This window comes from Ambystoma mexicanum, chromosome 1p, assembly GCF_040938575.1.
Source record: "Ambystoma mexicanum isolate Mex_15411 chromosome 1p, UKY_AmexF1_1, whole genome shotgun sequence".
Lineage (NCBI taxonomy): Eukaryota > Metazoa > Chordata > Amphibia > Caudata > Ambystomatidae > Ambystoma > Ambystoma mexicanum.
In genome coordinates, this window is record NC_090921.1 from 772,863,407 (window position 1) to 772,875,615 (window position 12,209).

At 47.7% G+C, this 12,209-nt stretch overlaps 1 protein-coding gene across 1 annotated transcript in view; it reads left to right on the top strand.

Moving 5' to 3' along the window:
• Positions 1–8,394: 8,394 nt before the first annotated feature.
• Positions 8,395–12,209, top strand: part of INTS3 (integrator complex subunit 3) — a 1,800,341-nt gene continuing 1,796,526 nt past the window's right edge. Inside the window, exon 1 of the mRNA XM_069651244.1 lies at positions 8,395–9,566. Coding sequence (XP_069507345.1) covers positions 9,495–9,566 — 72 coding nt within the window. The 5' untranslated portion in view covers positions 8,395–9,494. The remainder of the gene's footprint in view (positions 9,567–12,209) is intronic.

The following is a 12,209-nucleotide window of genomic DNA, read 5'->3' on the forward strand; positions in this document are numbered from 1 at the left end:
ATGGATCACCCTGAGTGCTCTCAGGGTCACCTGATCACCACGCCGCTCTCTTACGCCCACGTCTTACCCTTCGGGGCACTTCCCAGCTTCTCCCTCATTTCAGGGTAGGGTGAGCCGTCCCCAGCGTTGACACCAGCCCTCCGAACCACCGCCCATCTGGCAGGGTCTATAGCGTAACAGCTACCTTACCTTATACGGCAGCTCCCCCTCTGTCAGCTGCCACTTGCTATAGGTAAAATACCGGCCTCACTGGCTCCCTGCGCTTCAGCAACAATGCAGCTTCCCTTCCACCCACCTCTCGCTCGTCAGGCTCAGGTCTCCCGCCCAGCGTCTCCTTGCTCTTCGGGGGCATGGCAGACTGCTCCGCCAACAAGGCTGTCTCTCTTGCCACCCCGGTTCAGCCACATACAATGCTTAGATATGCCAGCATCGCCACATAATGGCACAACATCACAGTCTCCTTTTGTATTTGTTTGCATGATTGACCCCTAGGTCTGTCAGGATGTGCCAGTTGCTGCAGAGCTCAACACAGAGCCGCCATGTTAGTCAGGCTCTCATGCGCCCCCATAAGGTAAACATTTTTTAAGAGGTCTGTCTTTGGCCAGTTAATGCACATTTAAATTGATACAGCCTTTAGTTTGTGAAGAGGGATGCCTCCTTAGAGAATAGGCACATATTAGGAGCCCCACCTCAGGGATTCATGCTGTGGCAAAATCCTGGATACATTTGGGGTGGAGGTGATAGGAAAGAGGCCCTGGAAAATAACCAACATATGTGAAGGGAAAATACAAAGAGGAAGGGGTGGGATATGGTTGTGACAGTAGGGATGTGTGAGTCATAACTGTGCTTAGTTATCCATATTAATGAGAGGAGTCAAGGGACATGAATCTCAGTTTCAAGCAGAGCTTTACTGTGAAGGCAGAGTCTAGACCTGCCACAGCATGGTACTAGATGATGTTTGTGATTGGTTTTGTGATGGACTTGAGAGGTGCTCAAGCGGTCCTTAGTAGTATGGAGGCTTTCCAAGTCATTTGTTAGAAACACCACCCATGGGCAACGGATTTGCAAAGCCAGCTGACAGGTATCAGCGCCAAGAGTTGGTCGTGTTAAGATGCATGCATGGGGAAACATCAGGAGAGTAGTGGAGGGGAAGTGGAGACATAACATAACTTAAGTCCAGTGATGTTAAATTCTCTGGGCTATGCATTAGCTCTAATTCACTGTGGGATTTGATGAACATGTGACTAAATAGAGAGATTTCAATGTCTTAAATGGTTAAATAGTGATATATTAGAAGAATGTAGTGCCTAAAGTAGGTGGGTAGTATAGTGTCGGATGTAAGATCAATAGGGATGTATCTGAAATGGCAGTACTACGGTGCGTAATAGAAGTGAGGCTACCTAATGTTTAGCACATAACTGGGTTCCCAGCTTAGGAGCTAGAGAGTGCAAGCGTCTAGCACAGGCCTAAAAAGGAGCACTCACCACCAGCCATTGGCTAGTGACACCCGGTTCTGAGTGAACAAAAAATGGTGCCCTGCGTGCACGTGGAGAACAGAAGATGGGTACGATCTCTCGTGCCTGGCCATTAGCTCGTAACCCGAAATCCCCAATCTTGGTCTAGCATATATCGAGAATTTGGGCTGGATGTACTTCCAAAGGTTTATATGAAAGAAGATAGTAAGCCTGGCCCTTCAATGTGCTAGGAATAGGGGATCTTCATGTTGAAATTAACCCTAACCCGCCTGTGCAACTCTGTTAACTGGAGCTCCAAATTACCTTGTTCCTATGAGGTGCAGACTCAAGGGGTAACGGGAAGGATCTGGAAAAAGTCCTGAACTGGGTGGAAAGCAAGGAAGAAGTCTTGCAGGTTTCTGGTGTGGACAGTAAAAACAAAAAGGAAGTGCTTGTTTTCAGACAAATTAGTGTTGTATGACTAGAGGGACTAAGAATGTAAGGTTTGGGTGTGTAGGCAGTCTGGGGAGGGAAGGTCTAATGATCATGTGAGTGGCAGAGTACAATCGGTGCAAGACGATGGCAGGACTGTGAGAGGAGCAATCAATTTCTGACAATACAACTGTACAAAGTATGCCCATGTGCCTACAGTAGCTGAGGGTTATAAGTGGATGGAAACGTGAATTTGGCATTGCGTAATTTGTGAAGGGTGGACCGACTTTGCAAAGCATAGTGTTAGCGGTTGAAAGTTTAACAGATTGCTATTAAAATGTTCCGTGACTTGGCTGTCGTGGCAGCTGTCAAACAGAGGATCCGTGAAATGTGGAGCCACTGGAGAGCAGGAGCTGCAGATCAGGGAAGAGATGAGGCCCTACATGCCTAACCTCTGGTTTTAACCCGGAGACTGCAGGCTGGGGGTCAACGTGGAAGAACGTGGAGTCTCTGGGTTATCCGCCGCAGGCCCAGAGTTGCTGCAGCTCTGCCCATGCCGACATCCGATTGGCTACAAAGACTTCTGCTGGTAGCCAATCGGGTGGAGACGTGGGTGGGAACGAGTAATGGTATGAATTTGGGCTGTCAGTCCTCTCCTGTCTCACAGCCAATCTCTCCCTCCTCTTGTTAGCCACTTCTTTTATTCGCCCTCGAGGATGCGCATCAGCCCCCTCTCCACCTGAGACAGATATCCAGCTCCCACGCCTTTCCAGCCTGTTCTCACGTACCTTGTGTCTTGCTCAATTGTATTCTGGAATCCTCCGCCGATTAGCCTGAGGTATGATATGATAAGGCATTTATAACGCGCCTATACACAAGTGTTTCAAGGCGCGATGAGGCAAGGGGGGGAACAGAGGGAAGACAGACAACGATCCTACTAGGCCAAGTGTCATACAGATCGCGCAAGTGCATGGGAAGGGAGGAAGGGGAAGTGCAGGGGGGAAGGGGACAGTGCAATACATGGGATAATAGAATAAATAAAAAAATAAAGTATGGCCAGCAGGTGGCAAGTGCAAGGGAGAAGGGTAAGTGCAGCATCAGGTGTCAAGTGCTAGCAGTAGGACTGTAGGGATACAGAGTACAGTCCCCAAGTGCACAGGTTTCCAGGAGGGCAGTGCAGGTGTGCGACTGGCGGAGGGGGGGACCTGGACCCGAGATTAGAGGGTGGCCAGGTAAACCAGTGCAGTTTCAGTATAAGCCAGGAAATCAGCAGGGGAGAGGAGGAGAAAAAGCAGAAGCAAAGAGAAAGGTTTTGAGGTGCTTCTGGAACCAGAGATGGATCTACTCAAGTTTCAGGGGGGCAGGGAGGCTGTTCCAGAGCGAGGTCCCGGCCGAAGAAAGTGATCTACCACCAACTTGTTGCTTGGAGAAGCAACTGACCCTGAGGGAGTTAGAGGTGGATGAGCGAAGAGCTCGATAAGGGAGATATTTAGGAAGAGAGAGTTGAAGGTATTGAGGCCCTTGGCCCCAGAAGGCCTTGTGGACGATGCAGAGGGTTTTGAACTTAACCCTCGCAGCCACTGGGAGCCAGTGCAGAGATTTCAGTCCTGGAGAGATACGATCCCTGAGCTTGAGGCCAAGGACAAGTCTCGCAGTCCAGTTCTGGATGAGCTGCAGAGGGTGGAGGGTAGAAGCAGGCAGATCTAGAAAGAGGCTGTTGCAATAGTCCAGCCTAGAGAGAACCAAAGCTCTGGAGACAGTGAGCTTCTGGGGGAAGGATAGGAAAGGTAGAATACCTCTGAGGAGGTGCAGCTGGTAGTGCGACTTCTTAGAGATATCAGAGATGTGAGGAGAGAAGGAGAGTGTGGAGTCGAAGATGACCCTGAGGTTTCTAGCCTCACAGGTGGGAGCAGGGAGAGGGCCAGGAGAGGCCAGCCAGAGAGTGACAGGAAAGGAGGGTGTGGGTGTGCCGATGAGGAGAATCTCAGTCTTGCTGGCATTCAGGCAGAGATCACTGGCGGCACACCACTCCTTGATGGCGGACAGGCAGTCAGAGATGAGAGAAGGAGAAGAAGTGGCTGAGGGTACCCTGAAAATGAGCTGAGTATCATCCGCATAGCACTGGAAGTTGGGGCCGAGTGCGGCAATACAGTGGGCAAGAAGTGCCAGGTATTGGTTTAACAGCCAGGGAGAGAGGTTAGACTCCTGGGGAACACCACAAGTAGAGATAGTGATGGAGGAGAGGAAGGACCCGAGTTGGACCTGGGAGGGTCGATCGGAGAGAAAAGAAGTCAGCCACGCCAGGACCTGACCTGTGATGCCCAGGTTATCACGGAGACGGTTGAGCAGGGTGGCATGGTTGACCGTGTCGAAGGCAGACGAGAGATCAAGTAAGATGAGGACACAAGGGGTGTTGGAATCAAAGTTAGAGAGCAGGGCTTTGCGGATGTTCAGAAGAGCAATTTCCATGCTTCTGGCAGCCCAGAAGCCAGAATGATGGTCGTGGAGACAACCAACAGATTCAGTGTAAAGATTAAGCTGGGAGATGGCCAGCTTTTCCAGGAGTTTGCCCAGGAAAGGTGTGATGGAGATTGGGCGATAGCTGGGGAGGAAGGGTCGGCAGAGGGTTTCTTAAGAAGAGGGTGCACAGGGGAGTGCTTCAGGGGAGAGGGGAAGACTGCAGAGCAAGGGCAGAAGCCATGGAGTCAATGTGGTCCTTAATAGTTTTGGAGGAACAGGGGTGAACCTGTTTTGACGAGACTTTCATAGATCTGACTTGTCTAGAAACCTCATCTGGGGAGAACAGAGGAAAGGAAGAGAAGGAGGGAGGAGAGGTGGCCGCAGAAGGGCCAGAGGAAGCGCAGGAATTAGAGGGAGAAAGAGAGGACAAGTTGTTCTGAGTTTTAGAGGAGAAGTGAGAAGCCAGGGCCGTGCAGAGGGCCTGGGAAGGGATAGGAGAGGTAGAGAATTGCAGATTTTAAAGAATTCAACCGAGTTGTTGGATGCCTCAGAGACGTGAGCTTGGATATGAGCTCTCTTCTTAGTGCGAACAGAGAGCCGGTATTATAATATCTACAAAGGCACCCGACGAGGGTGACTTTACCGGTCAGTAAAGGTGCCAGCATCTGTAACTGCAGCCCCGGACTGTTATCAGTCAGTAAAGGCACCCGTCTTGTGCTTATTGTATGAATACTCGAATGCCAAGTAACACACACATGCAATACTATGCGTGATGCGCGCATAAGTACACACTTTCTTAAATCTAGACACTGAAGTAAACCTTAAAATGGCAGAGTTGACAGGGCGCAGAAAAAAGTCATTATTTAACCAAGTGTATAAAAAGGTTGTCAAGCAAAAGAACATATAATTAGTCGAGTGTTGCTGCAGAAAGGGAACACACTTCTAATGACTTCAGACATTACAAAATAGACCAAAATGGCTATGGCATTTACATGTTAAATGGTATTTGAAAACCATTGTCTGCCACTTGCATGGTGTCTTGGCACCAGGAGATTTAATAACATACAAGTCACTTAACATAGAGCAGATTCTCTGCAGGGCCATTCAAGGATGTGGGATACCTCAGCCCATGTTAAACAACATCCTTTGAGGAAATAGCCCTCAAGTGAAGGGTCTTCGATAAAGGCATTACAGTAATTAAAATGTCCTCTTTTGAGCTACTGAGCAGGGAAATGTAGAGAGAATGGCACGTGGAGAGGACCAACATCTGATGACAGAAGATCAAACCACTCTTGTGCTGAAAGACAAAGGGCTGGGCCGCATTGTTATTGCAGAGGTGTCTTAATAGGGACGGCAGAAACAAACACAATAGAAAGTTTCTATTTGTAAGCAATTCCCATGACAGCCCATTTTTATATGGATAAAAACATCGGGGTCATCTTTGATTCCACACTCTCCTCACATCTCTGCCGTCTCTAAGAAGTCTCACTACCAGCTGCACCTCCTCAGAGGTATTCTTCCTTTGCTCTCCTTCCCCCAGAAGCTCACTGTCTCCAGAGCCCTGGTTATCTCTAGGCTGGACTACTGTAACAGCCTCTATCTAAATCTGCCTGCTTCTACTCTCCACCCTCTGCAACTTATCCAGAACAGGACTGAGAGACTTGTCCTTGGCCTCAAGCTCAGGGATCGTATCTCTCCAGGACTGAAATCCCTGCACTGGCTCCCAGTTGCTGCGAGGATTAAGTTCAAGACCCTCTGCATTGTCCACAAGACAAGGCCCTCTGGGGCCTGGGGCCACAATACCTTCAACTCTCTCTTCCTAAATATCTTCCTTCTCGAGCTCTTCGCTCATCCGCCTCCAACTCCCTCAGGGTCAGTCGCTTCTCCAAGCAACAAGTTGGTGGTAGATCGCTCTCTTCAGCTGGGGCCTCCCTTTGGAACAGCCTTACTGCCTCCCTGAAACTTGGGGACAACCATCTCCAGTTCCGGAAGCACCTCAAAACCCTCTTCTTTGCTTCTGCTTTCTCTCCCTCTCTCCCCTGCTGAATTCCTGGCTGAATCTGCACTGGTTACCTGGCTATCCTCCTGATCTCGGGCCCAGGCCCCACCAGTTGCACACCTGCATTGCCTCCCTGGCAACCCCTGCACCTGGGGACTGTTTTCTGTATCCCTTCAGTCCCCCTAGTAGCACTTTTGTCTGCACTTGCCACCACCTGGCATTTTTTTATTTATCTTATTTAGTCTACTATCCTACGTACTGCACTTTGCCCTCCCCGTACCCCACGCATGTTTCCCTTTCCCCCTTCCCATGCACTTGCACAATCTGAATGACACCTGGCCTAGTAAGATCGCTGTCTGTCTTCCCTTTGTTCCCCCTCCCTTTGCCTCGTTGCGCCTTGAAACACTTGTGTATAGGCTTGTTATAAATGCCATATCATATCACGCATTATCGATCCTATTTTCTTCAATCATGCAAATCTTAAATTAGGTGAATCTTTCATGCATTCACAAATGCACATGAGCTCTACTAGAGCATACGTGCAAACTGAATTACTGCTACAGTTCAGGAATTCTTGCAGAAATGGTGCATGTGCCATCTACATCAGATGTCTGCAACCTGTGGATCTCCAGATGTATTGGACTAAGTCACTATAATGGCAGGGGCTCATGGGCAGTATAGTGCAACATCTGGAGAGCCAAAGAACACTACCCTAGTTCAATGGCAGCCTGTTAATCAAAGTTTTAGCTGTTGAGCAAGTATGAAGGTGAGGCCAGGATAAGATTTGTGAAGAGTTTCTGGATCTTACCTCGTCTAGCATACGGTATTCAAGTTCAACTCTGTATCCCTGGTGCTAAATCCGAGAATATGTGATCCATTCTTGCTATGCCATTAGCCGGTTGCAACCGGTTTATAAGAATGAGAGATGCAAGGAACAACATACCCACTATCCAAGCTCTTACGGTCAGAAAGTTTTAGTATTCGAGTACTGGTTGCATAAAACGCAGTTGGTTTTATTTAGTTAACACATATATTCAACATTTTGTTTTACTTTCTGTTAATATGTATGTGGAACCTTGTGTACGTTATGTCCGTATTACAGGTGCGCATGCGCTAGTCTCGTTCTGGTGGCGCATGCGTGTAAGAAATAAAGACGGCCCGTGAGGCAGTTGCCGCCGGGACCTTGGAACGATCAGACGTGCGTGTCCAAGTCTTATTGCATGCGCATGCTTTGGTTCCAGTACAGGGCGGCCCGAGGCACGGGAAGCCCCATCACAGTGTAGTTGGGTGGAGTCAGTTGTGGCATACAACTGAGAGTTTTTTTAATTTCAAATTTAGGCAGCTATGGATGTGGCAGCATGGGTAGATGTCTGCACGGATCTTATGAATAGGAGCTCTAGTTAGCAGATTGCCACTTACGATATGGAAGTACATCCATCACTTTATAAAAATCAAAAAAGCCACCGCTTCTACAACCTTGCCAGATGGCATTTCTTGTCAAGCACACCACCTCTCGATTCCGCATACTATTTAAACTGGTATGATCTCTCCATCATCTGATTATAACCTCCATCGACGGGGGGGGGGGATTCGATGCCCCCTTTAGATTAACAGGTGCGACAATAGCTTGACTTTATCGCCGAGCCCAGAACGAAAAAATGCGGGAAAGGAACACTACATAGGCTAAAAGAGAGGTGTGCTTGTTGTCCCATCGCTTATCAAACCTCTCTAGTGTCTTTAATCCCCGCCTCCAAACGTGCAAGGGTAAAGCAGCGCGCTCTCAAATCTGTTTTACGAGCTCGCGCGCGTACCACAGACAGAAAAGAAAGAAGTTGATCGAAGCGCGGTTAGTTAAAGCAAGGCTGGGATTGGTTTTACCTCACGCGTGTCACATAACGTCAGCATTCTAGTGGTTCCTCTGTGATAGATGGGCGGGCAGAGCTAGTTCACTCTCTCCACCCTCTAGTCGAAGCAACCGGTCAGTCTTTTCAGAAACGGTTGTGATTGGTTGACTGTGTGAAGGTGCCTGGCGTGTACTTCCGAAGTGCGGACGACACTTCCGTCGAGTCTTCCTGTGTGTGTGTTTGAGAGTGAGAGAGACAGCCAGTGTGAGGCTGTAGGGCCTCTTGGCTCATGCTTCTTAGCGCTGTTGCCAGGGAGGCAATAAACCTAGCGGGAGCCGCCTCCCTCCTTAAACCCTCGAGTCAGCATCCCCCTTAGTCAAAGCTATCCCCGTAAAGCACCTTCAGAGTGAGCGCTACAGGTAGGGTTACCATAAGGAAGGGTATAGGGTGTTGTAAAGAGCAGCCCATCTTTGGGCTAGGGGCCCCCTGGTAGTGTATATCCCTAGCAGGGGGCCTCTAACTTGGGAGAATGGTCCTGCACAACGTGAGGTTCACTGATAGCGACCCTATCCCCGATCTAGGCACAAGCAGGCACCGTTGGAAGGGCAGTGCTAACAAGTAGACCTTGTAGAGTAAATTAGCAGGCAGGAGCCCCCTCTCTCCAAACGGCCCCTAATCCGAAACTTTTGTCTTCATAAATTACTTCCTTGGAGAGAAAGTACCCTGGTTAGGAAGTGTATAGCACGCTTTGTTGTAGGAACCGCCAGCAACAGATCTTACGAACTCAAAGCTGGGGACCTCCGTTGTCTAACCCTCCTGGGTATTCTGTAAATTTAGACAGGAGGTCCCCAAGAGTGATAGGGGCAACTCTTCATCCTTCCAAGTGGGGAGTATCCCTCAATAAACAAGCCTCATCTGTACAAAGACCCCTCAATCACACAGTGGGTAATCTAAAACGACCCCACTCCAAGAGAAAAGCGTTGTGTAATCTAAGCACAGTGCCGTTTCGCATTTAAATTAGAATCCTCAGTGGTGCTACTCATCTGAGGGGGTTCACGCTCCCTTCCAAATCTGGGCGCCCCTCTGCCAAGCCCTCTTTATTAACGCATGTCAATGTCACAACCCAGTTTGGGAAGGGAATCTCACCTTATATAGAAGAACTTTGCAGAACACACCTGTCACGTTTTGCTTGGAAGGGACAAGTCCCCATAAATATCCTAAGTGGGAGGTTTAGAAGACCTGCATCTACCTCCCATCTAGACCCTGACAGCTGTTCGCCCACCCCATCGCCTACAGTTCCCAGACATGGAGCAGAAGCCAAAGATTGGGAAACTGGTGCTGTCCACAAGCCTGGATGCTAAAGACGAATTAGAGGAGGTTAAGTAGCATCTTTTTGTTCTTTGGGGTTGTATTTTAAGTTTTGAAGATGGCGGGCATTGCTCCTACTTTTGGAAGTGAAACATCTGTAAGTTAACATATGTGTTCGATCTTCAACACAATGCAGGGTGTGTGCTGAAGGATTTGACTTTTCGTCCTAGGTGTTGAGATTCAGATGTGTCAATGCCCTTACCATCCATATCATTAGAGTTGAGGCAAAGACTTAAAGTAATCTCCCCCCCACCACCCCCCCATTCTCCAAGCTAAGCCATACGCTCTTACCACTTAGTACAGCTTCTTTATTCTGTGCCAGTGCTCTTATGTGTAGTAATTATAATTATTAAATGCTTTTCCCACACCTCTTTCATTAGCAACTTCCACTGCCTCGCACGTCCCTGGAGCATAGTGAAATTCTTTGCTGTACATGCCCTGCAATGTCAATTAAGATAACTTCCATCATGTGTGTTTTAAGTTTAAATAATTTCTATTTGTGCATGTGTTACTTGGAACTGTCACCATTCAGAATATTTTTGTCAACAACCATTTGTAAAGCCTCTTCAATGGTCACTCCATTAGATTAGGAGAACGATGTTGTGGTCCACTGTGTCAAATGCCTTTGACGGGCCCAGCAGAACTACCATGGATAGAGAACCGTTTTCTTTTTGTTGAGCAAGTCAGCCCTTACAAACACTTCGCCAGATGCTGTGCAGTGCAGGGTTCGCAATTGCTGGGAGCTATTTAGCTCCTGCTTCTTGCCAAGGAGAGCCTCGTTAGCTTGAAACAAGCAGCCACTGGAGGTATTTTGGCTCACCAGAGCAACTGGTGCCTTACAAAAAAGCACATCTGACCTTAACTTTCAGTGCTTTAGAATGTAAAATAAGATTTAGTACACATCTAAATACAATGGATCATGCGTAAGGGTCATGAAGTTAGTTTTCCTCTCCTGTGGAAGTTGTTTGTGGTGCGTTGTGTACTTGCTCCTGCCTACTTGATGATGCTAGACACCAAGGAACTGGTTTTAGATTCTGCTCATCATTTCGAACCGTGCTGTGGCATTGATGGATTACTGTCCGATGTTTGTGTTTCTGGAGTTTTGCAGTTGCTAGTGTTTTTTTGAAGGCATGGGCACACGTGTGATATAGCTACAGTTCAGATGACTTGGTCAAGGGTGAATCTTCAGGAAGTAGGCAAGTTTTTGAAAGCCTTTGCCCGCAGCACTGCATCTTGTAGGACTTTGAGGATGTTGATGTATTGCGCGATGGTGGTAACATGGCTGCCTTCGTTTTCACTGGTCTGAGGTTGCCTGCTTCTTTGTAGGGTATGATGAGGACCGTAGTTTACTCTGCTGGGAGGAGATTGTAAGTGATACATTCTGTTTATGTATTGAAGTGATATGTCTGGGGCCAGTTGTGTTGCTATTGGTATTTGACTTGGCTCATCATTTTGTCCCCTTTCCTGAAGAAAAAGACAATGAATTGTCATCTTGCTCCTGGGATACACATATGTAACAGTTGTGCACTGGGAGTGAGGTTTGGACTGCTTTAAACGGCTCTTTTGGTCTCTTGGATTGTGTTTGGTTGTTGTTGAAGTTGTAGAATCTTGCGTTGATGGCGAATATAGTTTTATGGTACAGGCTTTTCCAAATGCTCTCTTGGTGACCTATGGGTCATTACCCATTGAGCCAGACTGCTTCGAGTTTTTGGCATAGTTCCTTGATGATGATAGAATCATTTTTCCAAACATTGCTCCGATGCCTGTTACCCCTCCTCAGCCCCTCCACCTGAGAGGAATGCACATTTCTATTGCTTAAGTCACTGGGAGTGCTGTAAAAGATGAATAAGGGTGATGCAAAATGGGATCAAGGCCTGGTGATGCACTGGGGAGGTCTTTAACACCTTGTTGGATGAGAATGTCCAGGTGGTGTCCTTTGTTATGGGATGGGGTTCTTGACGTTGCTTACAAGTCGAGGCTGCCACAGAGGTCATCAGTTTCTGAATGATGGTTTGGTGCTATTCTCCAGCCAGAAAGTAAGGTGTGCACTTCTCGACCGATATAAGATTTTCAGAAATGGTTCAGTAAGTGGAGTAGAGGGGCAGCCATGAAAGATTATGGGCCTGAGACAGGGTCTGCAGCAAGTGTTGATATTGTAGATGATGTCCGAGGGGTTGATCTATATGCGTCCCAGGTACGTTTGGTCTTCCATTCCTCACACAGTGTGTTTGCTTTGAGTTGTGTGTAGTACTGTAGTGTGTTTGTGTGTCGTGGTTTTCCTTATTTGAGTTTCTTTAAATTTAAGATTCACCAGTACAAACAATTTGGTTAACATCGGTGAACATTTGGTGAATATCATTTTACAGTAAGAAAAAGTTGGAATGAGAAATATAAAAAGAGAATCAATGATGGGGGTTCTAAATTGAGGAGTTTTAAATTTAGGGGAGCTATTTAGCTCCTGCTTGTAGCCTAGAAGAGCTTGGTTAGCTTGACACCAATAGTTACAAGGAGCTACTTTTGGCGCCCCCGGCCAACTGATGCCGAAAAGTGTGAATTTATCTCTGCATTTCGGATAATCTATAAATAAACATTAGGGACCATCAATACAACATGTAAAGCTTATTGAGTCTGATGTGTGCATCCTCTGTGGAA